Source organism: Somniosus microcephalus, chromosome 4, assembly GCF_052327205.1.
Source record: "Somniosus microcephalus isolate GS21.2 chromosome 4, FLI_Smic_1.0, whole genome shotgun sequence".
In the NCBI taxonomy this organism is placed as follows: Eukaryota; Metazoa; Chordata; class Chondrichthyes; order Squaliformes; family Somniosidae; genus Somniosus; species Somniosus microcephalus.
In genome coordinates, this window is record NC_140990.1 from 268,732,532 (window position 1) to 268,757,781 (window position 25,250).

Sequence of the window (25,250 nt, forward strand, 5' to 3'; positions counted from 1 at the left end):
GTCGTTGTGGAGAGTCTGTAGCCGATCCCCGGTGGCGCTGGCACACATCCCTCGTGAGAGGGCGTCGGGAGATTCGTTAAGGGCCCCTGGCCGGTAAATGATGTCATACTCGAAGGTGGAGAGCTCGATCCGCCACCTGAGAATCTTATCATTTTTGATCTTTCCCTTCTGTTTATTATTAAACATAAACGCTACCGACCGCTGGTCGGCAAGTAGGGTGAAGCGTTTGCCGGCTAGGTAGTGGCGCACTGCCTCCACGATGGCTTGGGCCTCCTTTTCCACGGAGGAGTGTCTGATCTCGGGCCCTTGAGAAGAAAGCTACGGGCCGCCCCGCCTGGTTGAGGGTGGCCGCCAAGGCAAAGTCAGACGCATCACTTTCCACTTGAAAGGGAGTGTTCTCGTCCACTGCCTGTAGCGTGGCCCGCTCAATATCCCGCTTAATGCTTTTGAAGGCGGCGTGAGCCTCAGCAGAGAGCGGAAAAGAGGATGCTTTCAAGAGGGGGCGGGCTTTGTCGGAGTAGTTGGGGACCCATTGGGAATAATAAGAAAATAACCCCAGGCACCTTTTCAGGGCTTTGGGAGTGTTGGGCAGGGGCAGCTCCCGTAGGGGGCGCAATCGGTCGGGGTCTGGTCCGATTTCCCCATTCTCCACCACGCTGCCTAGTATGCAGAGGCGCGTGGTGTTGAAAACGCACTTGTCCTCGTTGTAAGTGAGGTTGAGTTTTTGTGCGGTTTTCAGGAACCTCTCGAGGTTCGAGTCGTGATCCTGCTGGTTGTGACCGCAGATGGTGACGTTGTCGAGGTAGGGGAAGGTTGCCTGCAAGTGGTGGTCATCGACCATGCGGTCCATCTCCCTCTGGAAGACCGAGACCCCATTCGTCACCCCAAAGGGGACTCTGAGGAATTGGTAGAGGCATCCGTTCGCCTCGAAGGCGGTGTACGGGCGGTCCTCTGGTCTGATAGGGAGCTGGTGGTACGCTGACTTAAGGTCGATGGTGGAGAACACCCGGTATTGGGCGATTTGGTTCACCATTTCTGATATGCGGGGTAGCGGGTAGGCGTCTAGTTGGGTGTACCTGTTGATCGTTTGGCTATAGTCGATCACCATCTGTTTCTTCTCGCTACCCCTTACCACTACCACTTGGGCGCGCCACGGGCTGTTGCTGCGTTCAATAATGCGCTCCTTCAGGAGCCTGTCTACCTCGGTCGCGATAAACCGCCTGTCCTCCCAGCTGTACCTCCTGCTTTTGGTCACTATTGGCCGACAGTTAGGGGTAAGGTTCGCGAATAGCGAAGGCGGCTTTACCTTCAGGGTAGCCAGACTGCACACTGTGAGGGGCAGCTGGGACCCACCGTGATTGAGCGTGATGCTTTGGTGGTGGCACTGGAAATCCAGGCCCAAGATCACACTCGCACATAGATTCTTCATGATTAGTACTTTAAAATTATCGTATACAGTTCCGTTAACGGACAATTGTACCGTGCAGTAACCCATAATGGTCGATGTCTGTGTTTTATCAGCCATAGAGATGGTACCCCGAGTAGGGACCACCGTTAGGGAGAGTTGTTGTGCTAGTTCAGGGTGGATAAAACTCTCCGTGCTTCCACTGTCAATTAAACATTTAACCCCGCACCCGTTTACCTCGATGTCCACCATTGATTTGGATAGCGGGTGCGGCCTGGTCTGGTCCACTGTGACCGATGCCACTGTAGGGCCCTGATCGAGACAAGATGGCGTCCACGCTGTCTGCTCACAAGATGGCGGACCCCACGAGGTCGGGCAAGATGGCGTCCAAGATGGCCGCTCCCACGGCGCACACGCGGCGGTGGCGGATTTTCCGGCGGTGTTCCCTCTGCACACCTTCCCGAAGTGCCCCTTCTTACCGCACTTAAAGCAGGTGGTGCCTTTCGCCGGGCACGGGTTTCTGGTGTGCTTCGGCTGCCCGCAGAAGTAGCAGTTGGGTCCCCGACGCGTCGCGGCTGTCGTAGGGCTTCTGGGGGGAGAGCGGGGCCCCCGACGGTGTCGGGCTGCCGGGCGGGGAAGATGCCTTCCAAGATGGCGGCGCCCTTGGTGCACACGTGGCAGCGTGGGCGGCGCGGGCTGGAGAGTAGGCGTCCGAGTTTCTCTGGGCCACATCCAGGGATCGCGCTGTGTCCACAGCCTGTTTCAGGTCCAATCCCGTTTTTTCCAGCAGTCTCTGCCGGATGTAAGTGGAGCGGAGGCCTGTGATAAAGGCATCGCGAACAAGCTCGTCAGTGTACACTGCGGCTTTTACATCTTGGCACTTGCAGTCTTTGCCCAGCGTTTTCAGGGTGACTAGGAACTCATCCAGCGATTCCCCAGGTCGCTGTGCGCGAGTAGCGAGCAGATGCCTAGCATACACCTCATTCGTAGGCTGCTGGTAATGCGCCTTTAAGATGTCGCAGGCGGCCGGGTACGTGTCGGCGTCTTGAATGAGGGGGTAAACCCGGTGGCTTACCCAATTCCGCAGGATTCCGAGTTTCATACTTTCAGCGTCCGTAGCGGCTGTGATGGCTGCGGAATTGTCCAGGAAGAATTCCATACACTTAAACCAGTGTCCGAAGCGTGCCGATGCGTCCGGAGCATGCTGGTCCAAATCCAAACGTTCGGGTTTCAAGAGTTGATCCATTGTGTTGAAAAATAAGTTAATAAAATTGATGTGCCTCAATAAATCCGAGACTCAATGTTGGCAGAACAAAGCAAGGCTTTTATTAACTTAGAAGGTAACACAGTAGAGAAGTGTCTCCCCATCCAGATGTCTGCTGTACTGGATGCGAGACACGCTGGGCCTGCTTACATTGGGGCCAGGTATGGGCGGAGCCCTACACAATACAATACAAGTGAGGAAACGGAACTGAGGTGAGGGAAATGAAACTGAAACTAAACCACAGTCACACAGAGAATACAGATGAGTGATGAATGGCATATTTCATCACAGACTCTATTCCATTCTCCCAGTTCTCTGACTCCGTCGCATCTGTTCTGACAATGCCAACTTCCACACCAGTGCTTCTGATATGTCTTCCATTTTCCTCAACCAAGAATTCCCCTCCACCATGATTGACACGGCCCTTGGCCATCTCGGTTCCATTTCCCACACTTCTGCCCTCACCCCTTCCCCTCCCTCCCAAAACCACGATAGGGTTCTCTTTGTCCTCACCTTCCACCCCACCAACCTCCACATTCAACGGATCATCCTCCGCCATTTCCGTCACCTCCAGCGTGATCCCACCACCAAGCTCAGCTTCCCCTCCCCTCCCAGCATTCCGAAGGGACCGTTCCCTCCACGGAACCCTGGTTCACTTCTCCATCGCCCCCAACACCCCCTCCCCTTCCCACGGCACCTTCCCGTGCAAGCGCAGGAGATGCAACACCTGCCCTTTTACTTCCTTCCTGCCCACCGTCCAGGGCTCCAAACACTCCTTCCAGGTGAAACAGCGATTTACTTGTACTTCTTTCAATTAAGTATACTGTATTCACTGCTCATGATGTGGTCTCCTCTACATTCGGGAGACCAAACACAGATTGGACGACCCCTTTGCAGAACACCTCTGTTCAGTCCGCAAGCGTGACCCTGAGCTTCCGGTCACCTGTCACTTTAATTCTCCACTCCACTCCCACTCTGACCTCTCTGTCTTCGGCCTCCTACACTGTTCCAATAAAGCTCAATGTAAGCTCGAGGAACACCTTTCGATTAGGCACTTTACAGTCTTCTGGACTCAACATTGAGTTCAACAATTTCAGATCATAACCTCTGCCCCCATTTTTTTTTTGGATGGCAGCTGTTGATGATTCTGCTATTCCCATTTACACATCTTCTCGACCCATCTTTTGTTTCTTTACATGCCCCATTACCATCTGCTTTTGCCTCGCACTATCATCCCTTTTGTCATTTAATCTCTCCTGCCTTCCACCCTGTCAGACATTCCTTTTTGTTCTTCCCTCCCCTCCCCCACCTTTCCCTGCCTGCCTCTGAACTTGCTTAAAACCTGTTATATCTCTAACTTTTTTCAGTTCTGACAAAAGGTCATCGACCTGAAACATTAATCTGTTTCTCTCGCCATAGATGCTGCCTGACCAGCTGAGTATTTCCAGCATTTTCTGTTTTTATTTCATTTGTTTCATTCATAGAATGCTGATTTACATTTTTTTTTAAAGAACTTGAAATGTAAACTGAAGTTACTTCCACAACTAGCCATTTAATATTTCACTATTCACCTTTTTGTTCTTTCATTTTTTCCCCCTCTTGTGACTGCACTATGAGCTGCATTTGCAGATTTCAATTTATAACTTACACACGTGGCAACTCCCCAAAAAACAGGTCAGTGGAGGGAGGCAATGGTGCTGGCGAATGGAAAGGGGTGAGGCTGCTTTGATCTTAAGTGTGGGGGTGGAAATATTTCACGGCTGCAAACAGAAGAGGGGAGCAAGCTCCTGGGGCTCCGCGATTGACCTGCTGACAGATCCAGTGGGTCCATATAATGGAGGTGTATTAGAGGAGGTGGATCAAGCTGGACGATTGCAGTCCAGGAGAGCTATAAGGAACCAAATAATTTACATTAATTTTTACATTTATTTAGAAAAAAAAAATTCTTACCTTCCTCAGCTTAACCCATACCAACTTGGCTGCTACTTAAAAAACTTAAGGCTGCTCTACATTGACATTCAGTGGCCAGAGCCTGCAGCTGCATACAGTTTTTTTCTGGGTGTTAACTCAATATATCACAATGGGAGTATTTGGGTTGTCATGAAATGTTAGAACATAAGAATTAGGAGCAGGAGTAGGCCATACGGCCCCTCGAGCCTGCTCCGCCATTCAATAAGATCATGGCTGATCTTCGACCTCAACTCCACTTTCCTGCCCGATCTCCATATCCCTTGATTCCTCTAGAGTCCAAAAGTCTATCTCTCAGCCTTGACTATACTCAATGATTCAGCATCCACAGCCCTTCGGGGTAGAGAATTCCAAAGATTCACAACCCTGAGTGAAGAAATTCCTCCTCATCTCAGTTTTAAATGGCCTACCCCTTATCCTGAGACTATGCCCCCTAGTTCTAAACTCTCCAGCCAGGGGAAACAACCTCTCAGCATCTACCCTGTCAATCCCCTTCAGAATCTTGTATGTTTCAATGAGATCACCTCTCATTCTTCTAAACTCCAGAGAGTATAGGTCGAATCTACTCAATCTCTCCTCATAGGACAATCCTCTCAACCCAGGAATCAATCTAGTGAACCTTTGTTGCACCCCCTCTAAGGCAAGCATATCCTTCCTCAGATAAGGAAACCAAAACTGTGCACAGTACTCCAGGTGTGGTCTCAACAAAGCCCTGTCCAATTGTAGTAAGACTTTCTTACTCTTGCACTCCAACCCCCTTGCAATAAAGGCCAACATGCCATATGCCTTCCTAATTGCTTGCTGTACCTGCAGGCTCACTCTCTGTGTTTTCTGTACAAGGACACCTGAATCTCTCTGAACACCAACATTTAATACGATAGTAAAATACTGCGGATGCTGGAAATCCGAAATAACCAACAGAAATTGCTGGAAAAACTCAGCAGGCCAGGCAACATCCGTGCAGAGAGAAATAGAGTCAACGTTTCAGGTCGAAACCCTTCTACAGAACTGTAGAAGGGTTTCGACCCGAAACGGTGACTATTTCTCTCTCCACGGATGTTGCCTGGCCTGCTGAGTTTTTCCAGCATTTTCTGTTGTTATTACCAACATTTAATAGTTTCTCACCATTTAAAAAATATTCTGTTTCTCTATTCTTCCTACCAAAGTGAATAACTTCATATTTCCCTACATTATACTCCATCTGCCACCTTATTGCCCACTCACTTAACTTTGCAGGCTCTTTGTGTCCTCCTCACAGCTTACTTTCCCACCTAGCTTTGTATCGTCAGCAAACTTGGATACATTACGCTCGGTCCCTTCATCTAAATCATTGATATAAATTGTCAATTGCTGAGGCCCAAGCGCTGATCTTTGAGGCACACAACTAGTTACAGCCTGTCAAGTGGAAAATGATCCATTTATCCCTACTTTCTGTTTTTTGTCCATTAACCAATCAAAAGGATCTGAGTATAAGAGTAAAGACGTCTTACTGCAATTATATAGGGCCCTGGTGAGACCACCTGGAGTATTGTGTAGAGTTTTGATCTCCTTACCTAAGGAAGGATATACTTGCCATAGAGGGAGTGCAATGAAGGTTCAACAGACTGATTCCTGGGATGGAGGGATTGTCCTATGAGGAGAGACTGAGTAGACTAGGCCTATATTCTCTAGAGTTTAGAAAAATGAGAGGTGATCTCATTGAATCATACAAAATTCTTACAGGGCTCGACAGGGTAGATGCGGGGAGGATGTTTCCTCTGGCTGGGGAGTCTAGAACCAGGGTCACAGTCTCAGAATAAGAGTCTCAGAATGAGATGAGAAATTTCTTCACTCAGAGGGTGGTGAATCTTTGGAATTCTCTACCCCAGAGGGCTGTGGATGCTCAGTCATTAAGTATATTCAGGCAGAGATCAATAGATTTTTGGATATTAAGGGAATCAAGAGATATGGGGATAGCGCAGGAAATTGGAGATGAGGTAGAAGATCAGCCATGATCTATTGAATGGCGGAGCAGGCGCGAAGGGCCAAATGGCCTACTCCTGCTCCTATTTACGTTCTTATGTTCCTTTATCCATGCTAATATATTACCCCAACCCCATGAGCCCTCATCTTGCGTAAAAACCTTTTATGTGGCACCTTATCGATGCCTTTTGGGAATCCAAATATACGAGATCCACTGGTCCTCCTTTGTCAACATTTGCCTAGCATGTAATTGCAGGTCTCCATACACTAGATGGTGGTATTGTGCCTCACTTGCCTAGGGTTACAGTATCGTAGTGGTTTATGTTACTCGACTAGTAAGCCAGAGGCCACAACTGAAAATTCAGTGAACGCAAGTTGAAATCCCACCATGGCAGTTTGAGAATTTAAATTTAAAGAAAAATCAGTAAAAATGACCATGAAGCTGTGGGACTGTCGTAATAACCCGGCGACATCGGCATCAAATTCGACAAATGTGCACCCCGCCCAGTCGTCCTCGCTAACATCTGGGGACTGGTACTAAATTTGGGAGAGCTTTCCCAGAGACTCGTCGGAGACAGCCACATGCACAGAATCATACCTATCACCCAATGTCCCAGACTCCTTCATCACCATCCCTAGGTATGTCCTGTCACACCGGTAGGACAGACCCACTACAGGTGGGGACATAATGGTATACAGATGGGTGGAAGTGGCTCTTGGAGTCCTCAACATTGACTCCAGACCCCATGAAGTCTCGTGGTTTGAGGCAAGGGTAGCTCCTGCTGATTACTGCCCTCCCTCAGCTGTTGAATTAGTATTGCTTCATGTTGAACACCACTTGGAGGAAGCACGGAGGATAGCAAGGGCACAGAAAATACTCTACGTGGGAGAATTGCTTGGTAGTACCACCACTCACAGAACTGGCTTAAAGGACATAGCTGTCAGATTGGGGTTGCGGAGGTGGTGATGAAGTGTGAATGGAGCTGAACATTGTGTAATCATCAGCAAGCAGCCTCACTTCGGACAGATGTATCTGTCCAAAGCAGTACTAGTAGGAGCGACCACTGCACAGTCCTTGTGGAGACTAGTTCCATCTTCACACCGATGACACCCTCCATCATTTTGTGTAGCACTACCACCATGCTAAGTGGGATAGATTAAGAATAGATCTTGGAGGTCAAAACAGGGTATCCATGAGGTTCTGTGGGCTATCAGCAGCAAAACTGTATTCCACCGCAATCTGTATCCTCATAGTCTGGCATATCGCTCACTCCTACATCACCATCAAGCCAGATGACCAACCCTAATTCAGCTGCTTCATCTTTCCCTCTATCATAAGGTCTAAAGTGAGGCTGCTCGCTGATGATTGCACAATGTTCAGCACCATTCACAATTCATCATATAATAAAGCAGTCCCTGCAGCAAGACCTGGACAACATCCAGGCTTGGACTGGTAAGTGATAAGTAACATTCGTGCCACACAAGTGCCAGACAATAACCACCTCCAACAAGAAAGAGCCTAACCACCTCCCCTTGACATTCGATGGCATTACCATTGCTGAATCCCACAGCATCAACATCCCAGAGTTCACCATTGACCAGAAACTTAACTGGACCAGCTTCATGAATGCTGTGGCTACTAGAGCAGGTCAAAGGCTAGGTATTCATTGGCTGCCCTGAACATTCCATATAACCATAACTTTCCATCTCAACTCCGATACCTGCCCTCTCCCCTCTACTGCCTCCTGCCCAGACTACCAAAAGAATGCATGCCTTCCTGCCCTTACCCTTTCAACCTCCCTACTACCATTTACTCCCCTATCCCGGTCATCTCAAGTACCTGGACTTTACCACCTTTTCCTCTTCCTTCTACCACTACCAATCCAAACTACCCTGGTGTGAATGCCTTCCTGTCCTGGGGAGCACAGGTACGTGAGCGAGGGGGGGGGGTGGGAGGGTGAGGGTGAGGGCGAGCGGGCGAAGGAGGACGACGAGCGAGGGGGGGGTAAGCGAGCGAGGGGGAGGGCGAGCGAGCAAGGGAGAGAGAGAGAAAGAGCTGGTAGACAAGGCATGACAATGGCACAAAGATTTGGCAGGGCCAACTGATGGTTTCAGTCTTCCCAATGTTTAACTAGAGGAAATTGTGGCTCATGGAAGATTGGATGTTGGACAAGCAGGCTGCCAGTACAGCAGTGGAGGGTTCAAGAGGGGAGGGGGTGGACAGGATACACGTGGAAGCTGACCCCGGTATCTTCAGATGATGTTGCCAAGGGGGAGCATTAAGATGAGGAAGAGGAGGACTCCAAAGCTAATGGTGTGGGCCGGAAGCAAAGACATTTGCTGGAGATACTCTGGCTACAATTGGCTTGGTAAGAGTGGAACCAAGCAAGGGCAGTTCCATTGAGCTGGATAACAGAGGACAGGAGTTGGAGGAGGATGGTGTGGTTGCCATGTCAAAGGCTGCAGAGAGGTCGAGGAGGATGCAGAGGGAAAATGCACCACAGTCACAGAGGATATCATTCGTGACTGATTAAAAGCATTTCACTGCTGTGGCATGGGCAGAAACCCGATTGCAGATACTCAGACATGGAGTTATGGGAAAGATGGTCACGGATTTGGCAGGCAACAACATGCTAAAGAATTCTGAAGAGGAAAGGGATGTTGGAGACGGGGCAGTAGATAGCAAGGACAGAGGATTCAAAGGTCGGCTTTTTGAGAAGTAGGGTGATGGCAGTGGTTTTGAAAGGGAGAGAGACAAGTACCTGAGGAAAAAGAACCACTTAGTGTCAGCTATCATAGGAGCCAGGAAGATGCGCTCAAGTCTGCATCCCTTTATGGATGAACAGAGACCTGGGGGATGGGGGGATTCAAATACATAATTCCCTGAAAGTGAGAGTTTGGATAGATAAAGCCATAAAAGGCCAACAGCATTTTGGTTTTAAAAATAAGGGTATAGAATATAGGACAAAAGAAATAATGAAGAATTTATACAAAACGTTGGTTCGCCCACATTTAGGGTACTGTGTGCAATTTTGAGCACCCCGTTCTAGAAAGGGCATTAAAGCCATAGAGAGTGTATAGCATAGATTCACCAAGACAATACCAGGGCTGGGAAACTACAGTTATGAGGAGAGACTAGAAGTACTGAGACTATTTCCACTGCAGCAGAAAAGTCAAATGGGAAATTTAATAGGTATTTAAAATTGAGAGGATCTGATAGGATGAAGAGAGAAAGATTATTTCCTCCAGTTACAGTCAGTGGTGAGGGAATCATCAATTTAGAATTATCGCTACAGTAGTGAGGAAGGGGTTAGGAAAACATTCTTTACGCAAAGCTGTTGGAACATGGTATGCTTTGCTAAAGGGAGTGACTGAGGTGAAGGCCATTGCATATTTTAAAGGAATATTGGATAAATATTTCAGCAAGAGGATGATAAAAGACTCTGGCGAAACACTAGGGCAATAGTTTTGGATTACTCTACCAAAGAGCTGGCACAGATACAATGGGCCAAATATCTTCTCATGTTCTGTAACTTCCCATGCTTCCACCTTAGTAACTTAAGTCTTCTGTACAACCTGACATGACTTACATTATTGATTTAAGAAAAGAAGAATTTTTAGGAACAAGAAAAGGCTGGTAAGACAACATATGATAGATGGATTAATTCAAAGCAGATCTGCTTTAACAGCTGCTGCTGGGGTAGAAGGACCTTCAAAATGATTGCTGTGAGTAAAGCATGTGTACTGAGTTAATCAAAATTCACAGTATTTATTCACATCTTGTAGCGCTGATGTTTCCAAAATCGAAAGTCTTTCAACATTATACTTAATATTACAGCGTTTTGTGTCAAGTTTCGGATTTGCAAATTGGATGTAAAGCATGTTTTCTTAAAAATAAATCTGCATAGCAAGTTGTTAAAATTTTAGGGCTTTACCAGATATTCCTCTCAAACTCTTCAAGTTCAACCAAGCACGTTCTAAGTGTTATATGCACAATACCTGGTAATGCAGCATTGCCCAGTTCAATTGAAACATCGTTGTTACTGAAATTTTCTCACTGGAATTGATATAAGCCCTGTCGTGAACCTAGCCTTTGGATAGTGGAAGAATATAACACTCAATTAGACTATGTGACTCAAGCTATAAACCATGAATCAAGATTACTGAAAGTAAAAATCAATAAATGTAGCAGAAAATCAATACAGATTTAACTTGATTAAAGAACTTTTAATTTACACTTCCTCAGATACCAAATAATAAGATGTAACACTTACTAACTCTCATAATAACATTGAACCTGGTCTGCAACAAAAACTTATACATGGTTTAGTATATCTCCAAAGAGCTTTTGTGTGCACACATCCAAACAGGCTTTTTTTTAATTTGTTCCGGGATGTGGGTGTCGCTAGCAAGGCCAGAATTTATTGCCTATCCCTAATTGCCCTCGAGAAGGTGGTGGTGAGCCGCCTTCTTGAACCGCTGCAGTCCGTGCAGTGAAGGTACTCCCATAGTGCTGTTAGGGAGGGAGTTCCAGGATTTTGACCCAATGACGATGAAGGAACGGCGATATATTTCCAAGTCAGGATGGTGTGCGACTTGGAGAGGAACTTGCAGGTGGTGGTATTCCCATGCGCCTGCTACCCTCGTCCTTCTAGTTGCTAGAGGTCGCGGGTTTGGGAGGTGCTGTCAAAGAAGCATTGCCGAGTTGCTGCAGTGCATCTTGTAGATGGTACACAGTGCAGCCATGGTGCGTCGGTGGTGTAGGGAGTGAATGTTTAAGGTGGTGGATGGGGTGCCAATCAAGCGGGCTGCTTTGTCCTGGATGGTTTCAAGCTTCTTGAATGTTGTTGGAGCTGCACTCATCTAGGCAAGTGGAGAGTATTACATCACACTCCTTACTTGTGCCTTGTAGATGATGGAAAGGCTTTGGGGAGTCAGGAGGTGAGACACTTGCTGCAGAATACCCAACCTCTGACCTGCTCTTGTAGCCACAGTATTTATGTGGCTTGTCCAGTTAAGTTTCTGGTCAATGGTGATCCCCCAGGATGCTGATGGTGGCGGATTCAGCGATGGTTATGCCGTTGATTGTCAAGAGGCGGTGGTTAGACTCTCTCTTGTTGGGGATAGTCATTGCCTGGCACTTGTGTGGTGCGAATGTTACTTGCCACTTATCAGCCCAAGCCTGAATGTTACCCACACCTTGCTGCATACAGGCATTGATGGCTTGATTATCTGAGGAGTTGCGAATGGAACTGAACACTGTGCAATCATCAGAGAACATCCCCACTTCTGACCTTATAATGGAGGGAACATCATTGATGAAGCAGCTGAAGATGGTTGGGCCTAGGACACTGCCCTGAGGAACTCCTGCAGTGGCGTCCTGGGGCTGAGATGATTGGCCTCCAACAATCATCTTCCTTTGTGGTAGGTATGACTCCAGCCAGTGGAAAGTTTTCCCCCCGATTCCCATTGACTTCAATGTTACTAGGGCTCCTTGATGCCACACTCGGTCAAATGCTGCCTTGATGTCAAGGGCAGTTACTCTCACCGCACCTCTGGAATTCAGCTCTTCTGTCCATGTTTGAACCAAGGTTATAATGAGGTCTGGAGCCGAATGGTCCTGGCGGAACCCAAGCTGAGCATCGGTGAGCAGGTTATTGGTGAGTAAGTACTGCTTGATAGCACTGTCGACGACACCTTCCATTACTTTGCTGATAATTGAGAGTAGACTGATGGGGCGGTAACTAGCCGGATTGGATTTGTCCTGGGCAGTTTTCCACATTGTCAGGTAGATGCCAGTGTTGTAGCTATACTCGAACAGCTTGGCGAGAGGCGAGGCTAGTTCTGGAGCACAAGTCTTCAGCACGACAGCCGGGATGTTATCGAGGCCCATAACCTTTGCTGTATCCAGTGCGCTCAGCCGTTTCTTGATATCACGTGGAGTGAATTGAATTGGCTGAAGACTGGCTTCTGTGATGGTGGGGACCTCAGGAGGAGGCCAAGATGGATAATCCACTAGGCACTTCTGGCTGAAGATGGTTGCGAACTCTTCAGCCTTGTCTTTTGCACTCGCATGCTAGGCACCGCCATCATTGAGGATACGGATGATCATGGAGCCTTCTCCTGTTAGTTGTTTAATTGTCCACCACCATTCACGACTGGATGTGGCAGGACTGCACAGCTTTGATCTGATCCGTTGGTTCTGAGATTGCTTAGCTCTGTCTATAACATGCTGCTTCCGCTGTTCAGCATGCATGTAGGCATGTAGCTGTGTTGCAGCTTCCCCAGGTTGGCACCTCATTTTTAGGTACGCCTGGTGCTGCTCCTGGCATGCTCTTCTGCACTCCTTATTGTGTTGGTCCCCTGGCTTGATGGTAATGGTAGAGTGAGGGATATGCCGGGCCACGAGGTTACAAATTGTGGTGGAATACAATCCCGCTGCTACTGATGGCCCACAGCGCCTCATGGATGCCCAGTTTTGAGCACTAGATCTGTTTCGAATCTATTTAGCACGGTGGTAGTGTCACACAACACGATGGAGGGTGTCCTCAGTGTGAAGACGGGACTTCGTCTCCACAAAGACTGTGTGGTGGTCACTCCTACCAATACTGTCATGGACAGAGGCATCTGCGACAGATGGATTGGTGAGGACGAGGTCAAGTAGGTTTTTTCCTCATGTTGGTTCTCTCACCACCTGCCATAGGCCCAGTCTGGCAGCTATGTCCTTCAGGACTCGGCCAGCTCGGTCAGTACTGGTGCTACCGAGCCATTCTTGGTGATGGCCATTGAAGTGCCCCACCCAAGGTACATTCTGTGCCCTTGCTACCCTCAATGCTTCTTCCAAGTGGTGTTCAATATGGAGAAGTACTGATTCATCAGCTGAGGGAGGGCGGTAAGGGGTACTCAGCTGGGTTTCCTTGCCCATGCTTGACCTGAAGCCACGAGACTTCATTGGGTCCAGAGTCAATGTTGAGGATTCCCAGGGCCACTCCCTACCGACTGTATATCACTGTGCTAGCACCTCTGGTGGGACAGGACATGCGCAGGGATGGTGATGGGAGTAGTCTGGGACATTGGCTGAAAGGTATGATTCTGTGAGTATGACTATGTCAGGCTGTTGCTTGACTAGTCTGTGGGACAGCTCTCCCAACTCTGGCACAAGTCCCCAGATGTTAGTGAAGAGGACTTTGCAGGATCGACTAGGCTGGGTGTGCCTTTGTCATGTCCGAAGCCAGTGCCTGGGTCGATGCCAGGTGGTCCGTCCGGTTTTATTCTTATTCTTGTTTTTTTTGTAGCAGTTTGGCTGAGTGGTTTGCGAGGCCATTTCAGAGGGCAGTTAAGAGTCAACCACATTGCTGTGGGTCTGGAGTTATTTAATTAAATTAATTTAAATTCCCCAGCTGCCGTGGTGGGATTTGAGCTCACGTCTCTGGATCATTAGTCCAGGCCTCTGGATTACTAGTCCAGTAGCATAACCACTATGCTACCGTACCCCATAAGGCTATAGTGCAGGGAACTAGGATGAATTGATCAATTGAAAGAAGGCTAGGAAACTCAGAATAGGTAGCTTCTGGATACACAGCTGACAAGTCTATCAATTTCCAGGACAAAATGAGCGTCTTCCTTGGAAAAGAGCAGGCAACAAGAGAGACAGACAAACATGGGCATTGGTGCATGTATTGGTGACCATGCCAAGCAGCATGCTGGATATTGTCAGGTGTGCGCAACTTTGCTTGAGTGCACCATGGACTGTGTGGCAACTCCAGGGACAGCTGCAGTGGAAGTCACATATAGGCCAGACCAGCAGATTTCCTTCCCTGAAGGACATTTGTGGACCAAATAGGTTTTTACAACAATCCGATAGTTTCATGGTCACCATTACTGATACTAGCTTTTTATTCCAGATTTATTTAATTGACGTTAAATTTCCCAGCTGCCGTGGTGGGATTTGAACTCACGTCTCTGGATTATTAGTCCAGGAACATAACCAGCATGCTACCGTTCCTGATATATGAGAATTGGATAGTGTAGTGTATGTGCCTTTAAGAGCCCCAGGTGTACTGTAATGCCGGCCAGCACATGGCGAACCACTGTTGCCAGCATTCTCGCAAAGAAGAGAACAGCTGTCAGTGTGCCGAGGAACCTTGATGTGTGGATCCAGAGTGGTGATTCCACCCAAACTCCAGGATAAAGTTCTAAAGGAGCTTCACGAGGGGCATCTGGGTGGAGTGAAAATGAAGAACCTAGCCAGGGCGTTTGTATGGTGGCCAGGTATCGATGGAGACATCGAAGAAATGACCAAGAGCTGCCTAGGATGCCAGAAGGTCCAAAACGCTCCACCACAAGCCCCTCTACATCCATGGGAGTGGCCCTCATCTCCCTGGAAAAGGGTACACATCGACTTTGCTGGTCCATTTATGGACTCAATGTTCTTAATCGCGTTGATGCACACTCCAAGTGGCCGGAGGTAATAAAGATGTCCTCCACCACCACGGAAAAAACCATCACGTTATTAAGGACCATATTTGTCAGGAATGGGCTGCCGGAACAGATCTGTTCTGATAATGGACCACAATTTGTGTCCGAAGAATTCAGGAAGTTCTTAAAAAACAATGGGGTTAAGCACTACACGTCCGCCCCATACCATCCTGCCACCAATGGATTGGCTGAAAGGTTTGTCCAGACCTTCAAGAAGGCCATAAAGGCCATGGGTAATGAAGACATAAAACTTCAGCACAAGGTGGATAACTTCTTGTTCGCATACAGGAATGCAACACATGGTTACAAACCAAACTCCCGCCATGATGTTCTTCAATAGAAGCCTAAGATGCCGGCTGGTTTTGATCAAGCCCAACATCAGAAGGGACGTGGAGAACCGGCAATTTCAAGGCATGAATGAAAGGCCAACTAGAACCTTCCAGATAGGTCAACAAGTTTTGGCCCAGGACTACCGTACCAAGAAATGGCAGCCTGGAACTATCTGCACACGACTAGGACCGCTGATGTATACCGTGGACATCGGAGAAAGCATAATAAGGCACCATGCTGACCAAATCATAAAGTCATCCGAAAAGGGACAACCTACACTGTGGTAAACCACTGTTATTGCATATTGTTACCTCTGGTTGGCGCTGTGTACCAATGCATGCCTCAGCTGGCTCCGCCCACATGACCAGGTATAAAGGTGGGTGTTTCGGCTACCCACTTCCTTCTTGGAACCAGTCGTCCACGAGAGGCATGCTCTGTTCTTTAGTTAATAAAAGCCTTTTCATTACCTTCCTAATTCATCGCCTTTTATGGAGTAATTGATAAGCGTATCATACACCACAACTCTATACGCCTAATGATGAAGTAGAGATACCCATATCTACCTCCGATCCGGTGATACTGGAACCCGATGAACCCGACACTGGTATTCAAGCCGAATCAGCCTTGCCAAAAGAACCTACTACACCACCAGAAACTACTACACCACCGAGGCGTTATCCGGACCGAGTCAGGAAGCCTCCAGAGAGACTGACTTATAATTAATTAACTGCAGCAATGTGTAGATTATTTTTCTTGTAACATGTAACTAATGATTACTTAAAATATTATGTACTGGTTGGCTAAAAGGGGAGGAATTGTAGTGTATGTGCCTTTAAGAGCCCCAGGTGTACTGTAATGCCAGTAATGGCCACTCGGGCTATATAAGCCTGTATATTGTGTTGTATCAGTTAGTTCCCCTCCAGGCTTTGTTTAGTAAACACCTGTGAAACCAACTCCTGTCTTCAGTGTCTCTATTAACACACGGACACAACAGATAGCAATCTATTCAGTTCTAGGAATCAGGTGTAATTCCAACTCAAGGTAATAAAATTCAATGGCTGTCTTTGTATTGGCTGCAAGGGTCCTATGTTAACTAAGATTAAGGAGACTCAACTGCTTGTTGGTGTCGGCCAAGGCACAAGACTGTTCATAATTCAGTATTTAATTAGCAACCACAGAGAGATTAGAAGGTTGGCTACATGCAAAATGAAGAAATCCACACCAGTGTAATGGAGGATGTTCTCAGCTGTATTTATACTCCATCATTTGACTATGTGTTTGCTTTAAGAGCATTACAAATGAACAGTAATTAATTATACTGTTGCCCTAATACTGCTCAAGGAAGAGCTCTGCATGTGCATACTTAAACAAGCATGCAGTTATGTGCATACTTAAACAAACATGCATCTGACTGCTGGTGACATTTCTGATGTTAAAGTAAAAAGTTAATGGGACACTTGGTTCTTTTCTGACATTAGAAACTTAAACGGCAGACGTATGGACCATTGCGGTACATTTTAAATTTTAAAATAAAATTGGCTTTTCATCGGGTATGGCTGCAGAGGTGTGGATGGGCATAGACAAAGCCTCTAACTGTGCTTAGCTGATGAAGTAAATACGTTTTGGTCAACCCAAAATTACATAATTCACAATAACATGATTACATTTATAGCATAATTTTTTTTGTATACATCAATACTGTCATTGAAGTTTTTACTTGAAGGTCTCAGCCTCTCCCAGAAGTCTGGGCTTCCACTTCATATTTTTGCCCAGCATGCTGACTTATCAGCTGAAGGCTGATCCTATAGTCAGTACATCTGCTGTGTACACAATTTTACAACATGAAATCAGTAACATTTAAGTTACACAAATGATAGAATGCTTTTCTCAGTCTCAAACAAAATTTATTCAGATTTTTTTTTTAATTATTTGCCAAAAAAAAGCTAGAGGTCAAATTTCAAATGTTTTCTTCAGGTAAAATTTATACTTGGTATTTTTAAAGCAAACAGAAAATGTCTAATTATGGGTTTTGTTAATAGTTAGAGATGTAAATATTATAATTCCAGACACCTGCCTGTGTGTGAGAGAGAGAGAGCACAAGCGAGAGAGAAAGGAGTGAGAGACAGAGAAAGAAAGATAAAGGAAACACGCACAAGAAATTGATGCACTTTACGAATCATTTAGGAAACATCAAATTTAATGTTTGCAGAGAACACTTGGAAAGTTACACACCAGTGATGGGCTGCCCCCCAGTGTTGTCAGACCCATACCATCCCCCTTCACTCAATTCTGAAACACCAGGAATCCACCACTGAGCCAATCACACATTCCATCCCTCACTCCTGCCAAATTCTCGGTTCCTCCCTCCATAGTGATGCCAAACCAAAAGATCTCTACCATGGTGCCAAACCCTAACAGTGCATTGCACTGCTGCCAAACTCCGCCTCTGCACCAACCCACTGCCCCCCCCCCCACAACCCAGCTCTGCCAAAGGGCAAGATCATCCCTTCACCAAACCCACCACATACTCCCAAAGTCCAGGACCACGGCTCCCCCCACCACCACGTTTCATGCCCAGGACTGCTGACTTATCAGCTGATAAGTCCCCACTCTCCTTATCCATTACTGCTAAATACCAGGGATCAAATTTGCATAGGCTGCTATCCCACCACTTACACCAGTGCCTACCAGCCCTGACTCAGCCGGTCAGTGCTTGTGGGCTCAGTGTGAAGGTACCTCACTTGTATGGAGCTGATGGGCACACATGCCAGTACTCCGGCACCTGCTACCATTTCAGGGCAAAGAGGCAGGTTTCTCCAATCGGAGAAATTATTTTTCTCCCCCTTTATAGGGGAGCTGATCATAAACATTTGTTTTTTTCCAAATTACTTTTCTTCAGAGGGCCAAGCCACATCCTTGGTCTGAATTCCCTTACCACCACCCCTCCAACCCCAGTAGGGTCTGCTTGCACCTTTCTGGAGGCCAGTACATGTCATTTCACAGATAATCATGTTTGCAATGGTCATATGTCCCACCCCAGACAAGGCCAGACTGGTATCGGAGTCCTGGCCCATTTCTGGGATCTTGCCATGCATTCCCATCAGAGTTACAGTAGAAGTGCACTTGAAGGCCCATGCAAATTCCAAACCTGGAATTCTAACTCCAGCTAATACACCTTGCATACTATTTTGAGTTATTCCCAACTTTAAAACTGGTAAGGGATAAAAATTAAATATTTAGGTAAACGAATGTATATATATGAAGGCCACTCATTCAATTTTCACAGAATCATGAACAGTCTTAGAATTCAATCCCTAAAGTACCAGTAAAAATCCCAGAATGCTATTTAGTAAAAATGAAATTTGACTTATTCAGTTACAGTAGCTCAGTGGCCATGATGCTTTTCCCTACATGGCGTGAACATCCCTACTGATACAGGATAGTGTATCCTCTGACTCACAATTAGCATATGCCACAGGAGATCTGCATGTGTTTATAAATCATTCTTAGCAATTGTCATCTGAATTTCTTGATTAGCTTACAGCCTTCAATTCGGTCCCTGTATCAATTATTGTCTATTTAAAAGTTACATCTGTTGGCACACACAGTTGAAAGCATGAGTGGAATAACATCACAAATCAGTTCTATTTTCAAACACAAAAACAAACCCACTCATGCAAGCCTAAAGCAGCTGCTCCACACTAGATTTATTAACCCATCCCACACCCAAATCCAGATTAGTTCCTCTTCGTAACAACATTCCCTTACCAAACTCATTACAACCAACCAACAGCTAATACAAAGACAAAACCATCCCTGTCCCAATAATTGCACCAGGGTCATTTGTTAAAGCAGAAATTCAGTAGCTCCAGAGTTCTACTTTTATGTTTTTGCTTTGTTCATATTTCTTTCTATTTGTTTTTGTTGTTTTGCAGATGCTGTTTATTTAAAGTTTTAGCAAGTGTTGAAGTTCAAGAAGTGTTTTTCTCAAACATTGAGGTTAAAAAATTACTTTATTCAAAACAGATATTTATCTTAAATGAAGTTACTTAGTAAGCTTGGAGAAAACGCCAAGTTTCTGCTAACAAAATAAAGATGTACAATTCAATACTGCCATGTCCCTCTTGCGAAGAGCATTACCTACATGATATACTGGAATATTGCCTATGCTAAGAATGGCCTTGGTGGGACGTTTCTGCTTGTTCAAGCATAAGGCACAGCACAAGCTAAGAATGAAAACATTCCATGAACAATTTGATGTCCATCCAAGTAGTAAGACTGGGCCTTGTGGGAAGGGAACTGACATTATGGTTCTTGAAAGATTTCCCATGACTAGTACTGTATATGCCCCACTAGGAGTGCTGAATATCAGGAATGTGAGGCGTGCCTTACTATATATATACCTCATGCGGACAACTCCAAAGTAACACCTTTCCCTCTATCCAGCCATCCTGGGATGGCTATAAACTCTGGACCTCCCTTCAATACCTTTAGAATGGAGTCACTAATGAATAGGACACTCTGCATTCTGAGCAGGTACTCCCTTTTCAAAGTAATGACCACATCCTTCAAGGCAACTTCTCTCTAGTTTGGCAAGACTCCACTTTCTGTCTTGGATAGTTTGCTCAGTAAAACCATAATTAGCTGCAACCCCCTTTTATAATTCATCCTAATCAAGTCCCTAAAATGTCTCTAGCCTCAACTCAAACACAGCCTTTCTCTACCTCTTGCCATCCATGGAGGAGTAGACAAAGGTGGGGGAAGGGTGAAGGCTCTAAGACTAGCATTTTCTATTCAGGAGGCAAGATCCAGAAAGAAATGGAGTGTGTGTGCGATGCATGTGAGCAAGGGAGCATTGGGGATCCCACTCAGCATGCAGTTCTGGGAGCCATTAGGGTACTTTCAGAGTTTCAATATGCCGAAGTTCAGTACAATACAATCTTACTTTAGCTGTTCACTTTAAAAAAAGAAAATACTCTAAAAACTAATAAAAAAACAGAATTCTATTATTTGATTGAATTATGAAAACTAATCCTATATTAAAACTGATCCTCTATCTCAATACCATATTCCCACTCTCTCCCATACCCCTTGATGCCTTTTGTGTCTAGAAATCTATCTATCTCCTTCTTAAATATATTTAGTGACTTGGCCTCCACAGCCTTGTGGTAGAGAATTCCACAGGTTCACCACCCTCTGAGTGAAGAAATTTCTCCTCATCTCAGTCCTAAATGTCCTACCCTGTATCCTGAGACTGTGACCCCTCGTTCTAGACCCCCCCAGCCAGGGGAAACATCTTCCCTGCATCCAGTCTGTCTAGCCCTGTCAGAATTTTATAAGTTTCAATGAGATCCCCTCTCGTTTTTCTAAACTCTAGTGAATACAGGCTGAGTTGACCCAATCTCTCCTCAATTTGGCTGCCACATTTAGTTTGAAAACAATGACTATACTTCAAAAGTAATTAATTGGCTGCGATATATTATATATATAATAGTAAGATATATATCTTACATACCAATTCTAATATTTAAAATACTCAATGTATCAGTATGATCACATGATGCAGACTACCAAATCAGCACAGTACAAAAGCAGAATGATGCAACGTTTATTTACTTTGGCAACCCCTCTCCCAGTAAATAGTCAATTCCTGGTGATTAAAGCTCATTTCAAGTACAAGACGGCTCACTGAGATATTTGTGGAGTATCAATGTGTCCATTTAAGTTTTGGCAGACAACAGTTGTTGGCCGATTTCCCCTACGAATTTTAGCATCAAGTTCTGAACTCAATGCAGAAAGGCCTTTAGTTATCAGCTTGTAATTTGAGTTCTACCATGTAGAAAGTTCAAAGCAGCAAGTGGGAATTTCGCGGTGTGACAGCTCATACCTTTCTCTCCTCTTCTGTCTGGACACTCGCGCACTTCTCCTGGCCCCTGCTGCCGTTTGCCTGCGTGTCTCCTTTACTCTGACAGTTCCGCTCCACACTCACGTTGCTCTCCATGTTGCTGTCAGGATGCTCTTTCTGCTGGTTTCCCTTTTTCCTTCGCCAGTCTTCGCTGCCCCGCTTACAGCCCGGAGCCAATGATCGACCGCGGCCTTGCCAAAGGAAGCGGAGACGTGGCCGCGTGGGGGCGGGGGTCGCGGGTCGCGCGAAGGGAAAAAAAACTACCACAAACTTAATGGTTTCTTTCTCTCGAATCGCTTATTCCAGTGGGTGTTTTTGCTCCCCTTTTGTTGGTGTCCGTGTCAGCTGCAGCTGATGAACATGCCGGGCCGTGCTGTGCTGCCCGTTGCGGTCAGCGGCTCGAGCGAAAATACAAAACACGGGGCGGCGCGAGGCCACTAACGGTCAGAAAGTGCCGACTCCTCGGGCCGCTCTGCTCTCACTCTCACTCTCCACCTGCACTGTAACGTTGAGTTACTCCGGCGCCCCCCACTCCTCACAATGACAGCTGTGGCTGTGCAGTTGCAACCAGGAGGCAGATGGGGTTGACACTTTAAAAAAAGCAACAAATATTTGAGTGCCCAAAGAATATTATTTTAGTTTTTTTTGGGGTGGTAGGTACAGGTGGCAGACACCAGCTGGAGTCAAACTGGATATGTAACAATGGTCTCAGGAATGGTCGGCTGAGGTCCAGCATCTTTGAGATGTGATCGCCACCACGTTTCCTTGGGAGGTTTGGTATGAGTATTTTTTTATTTGTTTGTGGGATGTGGGCGTCGCTGGCAAAGCCAGCATTTATTGCCCATCCCTAATTGCCCTCGAGAAGGTGGCGGTGAGCCGCCTTCTTGAACCGCTGCAGTCCATGTGGTGAAGGTACTCCCACAGTGCTGTTAGGTAGGGAGTTCCAGGATTTTGACCCAGCGACGATGAAGGACCGGCGATATACTTCTAAGTCAGGATGATGTGTGACTTGGAGGGGAACTTGGAGGTGGTGGTGTTCCCATGCGCCTGCTGTCCTTGTCCTTCTAGGTGGTAGATGTCGTGGGTTTGGGAGGTGCTGCTGAAGAAGCCTTGGCGAGTTGCTGCAGTACATCTTGTAGATGGTACACACTGCAGCCATGGTACGCCGGTGGTGGAGGGGGTGCCAATCAAGCGGGCTGCTTTGTCCTGTATGTTGTTGAGCTTCTTGAGTGTTGTTGGAGCTGCACTCATCCAGGCAAGTGGAGAGTATTCCATCACACTCCTTGTGCCTTGTAGATGGTGGAAAGGCTTTGGGGAGTCAAGAGGTGAGACACTCACCGCAGAATACCTAGCCTCTGACCTGCTCTTGTTGCCACAGTATTTATGTGGCTGATCCAGTTAAGTTTCTGGTCAGTGGTGACCCCCAGGATGTTGATGGTGAGGGATTCGGTGATGGTAATGCCATTGAATGTCAAGGGGCGGTGGTTAGACTCTCACTTGTTGGAGATAGTCATTGCCTGGCACTTCTGTGGCACGAATGTTACCTGGCACTTATCGGCCTATCTCTGCATGTTTCTCCACACAGACTAAGATATTCTGCGTTCAAATGCCCTGCGACTGAATTCTAAAAATATATCACCATTTGTCTGGGGTGCACGTTTTAAATTGTGCACACTCCTTCCCCACCCAGCGCATGTCAACGTCTGGAATTGCATGGATAACTGGAGAAATTAGAGCAAAAATTAAGTATATAATGAATATAGAAGCAATCTGTGAGAAATGTGAAAGTACAGAAGGAAATTTTAAAAAAGGAGACTAAGAGATGTGAAAAAGATTGTCAGTCATCATAAAGGAAAACAGCTTTTATAAGCACATAAGTAGTAAAAGCATAACCAAATAAGGGGTAGGTCCACTTAAAGACCGAAGGGGGCCATCTTGAGAATGAAGGAATGGAAGAGACACTTAATAAATATATTGCCTTAGTTTTTCAGAGGATGGTGAAATTGGGGGTGTTGGAGAACCTAAGGGGGAAGAGCCTGGATATATTTAAAATGAAGCTGTATTCAGTTCATGGGACTGGGGGATAAAGTCATAAGAGCTGTACACAATGGCCCAGAATTTGCAGTCAGCGACGCAGAAAAGGCATTCGCCAATGGCCCCGAAGAAAGCTGCCCACAAAGATCACACGATCTCTATGGTGAGAAGTTTACTTTCTCGACGTGTAAGTCAGATCAGTGTAGAATAGTGGGGAATCCCTCGTGCGAGCTGCTGTGATGTTAACAAGCTGTCTAAACAGCCAATCACAGTGCAGAATTCTCAGACGGGGAAGCAGGAAGTCAAGAAGTTGCTTTTATTCAGACTTTTTAAAAATGTTACAGAGAGCAAAGCAAAGATTGGGGCTCTCACATGGGGAAAAGGTAAAACTGAAATAAATATGAACAAAAAAATATTTCCCTTCAGTTCTCTCAGTTCCCAAAGGCACTTAAATGGCACCAGATTCTGAAAGTGTTGGTTGCTTCAGATGAAGATGTGTTCATAAGGAGCCACCAAATGTAGGAGTATGACATCTAAGGCATTCCAGCTGCATCAGTTACTGCTCACGAGAAATTGGGACTAATACCCCAAAAATGGCTATAGATCTTGTGCAATTAAACATTACCCTTTGTTTTTGTATTCATGCTGCTAGATACAAAAATAAGGATTGAGCATTTATTTACTTGTCCTGCGATCTTCAGTGACATGTATTTTCACACTACTGTGTATCTACTCCTCAATTTAATTTAAAATTGACCATTTAAGGTGGCTTTCCTTTCCCTATTATTTCTGAGATGTATTATTTCACATTTATCTACAGTCAACTGCATCTGCCACCTATCTGCACATCATGCTAACTTATCATTGGGCCATATTTTCCGATCGGAGGCTTCCCCCGTGCGGAGGACTCCGGTCTGGAAAAAATCTACGGACTTACCGGAGGGCTTCTGAGGTCCGGACACTTCCGCTCCTGGGCCTCTCCAACTCGAAATGCGCAGGGCCCACGTATCCCAGAGGCACAGGCAGTTTGCAAGCGTCCCTGGGATCACGTGGGCCATGGGGAGCCACTCAAAGAAGGGAATCTCCCTTCGTACATTTGACAGATAGACCTGTCAAATATATGAATGGAGATCGCCCAAAAATACTTTAAAACATTAAATTATTTTTTTTTAAATCACATTTTAAAAATTAGTTGAAATTACAATAAAATATTTTAAACAAAAATTTAATGTTTTGAAAATAATAAAAAGTTTTTTTACAGGGCTAAAAATAAACACCTATTTTTAAATGATAAATGAGTGAAAACATTTTTTTTAAACTTTTTTTTCAAATCTTATGCTGCTAAAAGCAGGCCTGCTTTTACCAGGCATAAGATTTCTAAGGGTTTTCTGCGGGCGGAGGTTCTCCAGAAAGCGGAACTATCTGCCCACAGAGGCCCTTCTCTAGGGAAGGCATCCGATCTGTCAAGAGCATTCTTGACAGATCGGAAATGCTGGTTTTCAGCACATGCGCTTGGCATGCCTGAAACCGGTATTTCCAATGTCCCTACGGGTGTGTACACAGTGCATACACACCCGTAGGGATCGGAATATACGGCCCTACGACTTTTTCCAATCTTGCACAATCTTTTTCATCAGCAAATTTAGATGTTGATCCCTCAGTTCCAAAGTATAAAGTAAATAAAAGTGGCCCCAACACAGAAACCTGTGGATCACAACTTGCCACATCTTTCCATTCTGAGAAACTTTCTTACACCCCTAGCCTTTTACTTTTGCTGTCCCACCATCCCCCTATTCACGGGGCCACGTTTTCTTCAATTCTTGAACGTCTTTGAACATGTTGTCGCCTTCCAAATCCGTGCCCATCTTTCCTGGAACTCCATGTTTGAATCCCTCCAATCAGAT

The 25,250-nt window shown here is 46.1% G+C and overlaps 1 protein-coding gene across 6 annotated transcripts in view; it reads right to left on the reverse strand.

Annotated features, from left to right (window-relative positions):
- The window catches only part of LOC147120445 (RNA-binding motif, single-stranded-interacting protein 1-like), a 661,270-nt gene extending 639,375 nt beyond the window's left edge, over nucleotides 1-21,895 (reverse strand). Inside the window, exon 1 of one of the 6 annotated variants that reach the window (XM_085986392.1) lies at nucleotides 21,295-21,895. In XM_085986392.1, the coding sequence (XP_085842518.1) occupies nucleotides 21,295-21,408 (114 nt within the window). In that variant the 5' untranslated portion in view covers nucleotides 21,409-21,895. The remainder of the gene's footprint in view (nucleotides 1-21,294) is intronic. The other 5 variants (XM_085986391.1, XM_085986393.1, XM_085986395.1 and 2 more) reach the window with 5 other exon arrangements.
- Nucleotides 21,896-25,250: the final 3,355 nt, after the last annotated feature.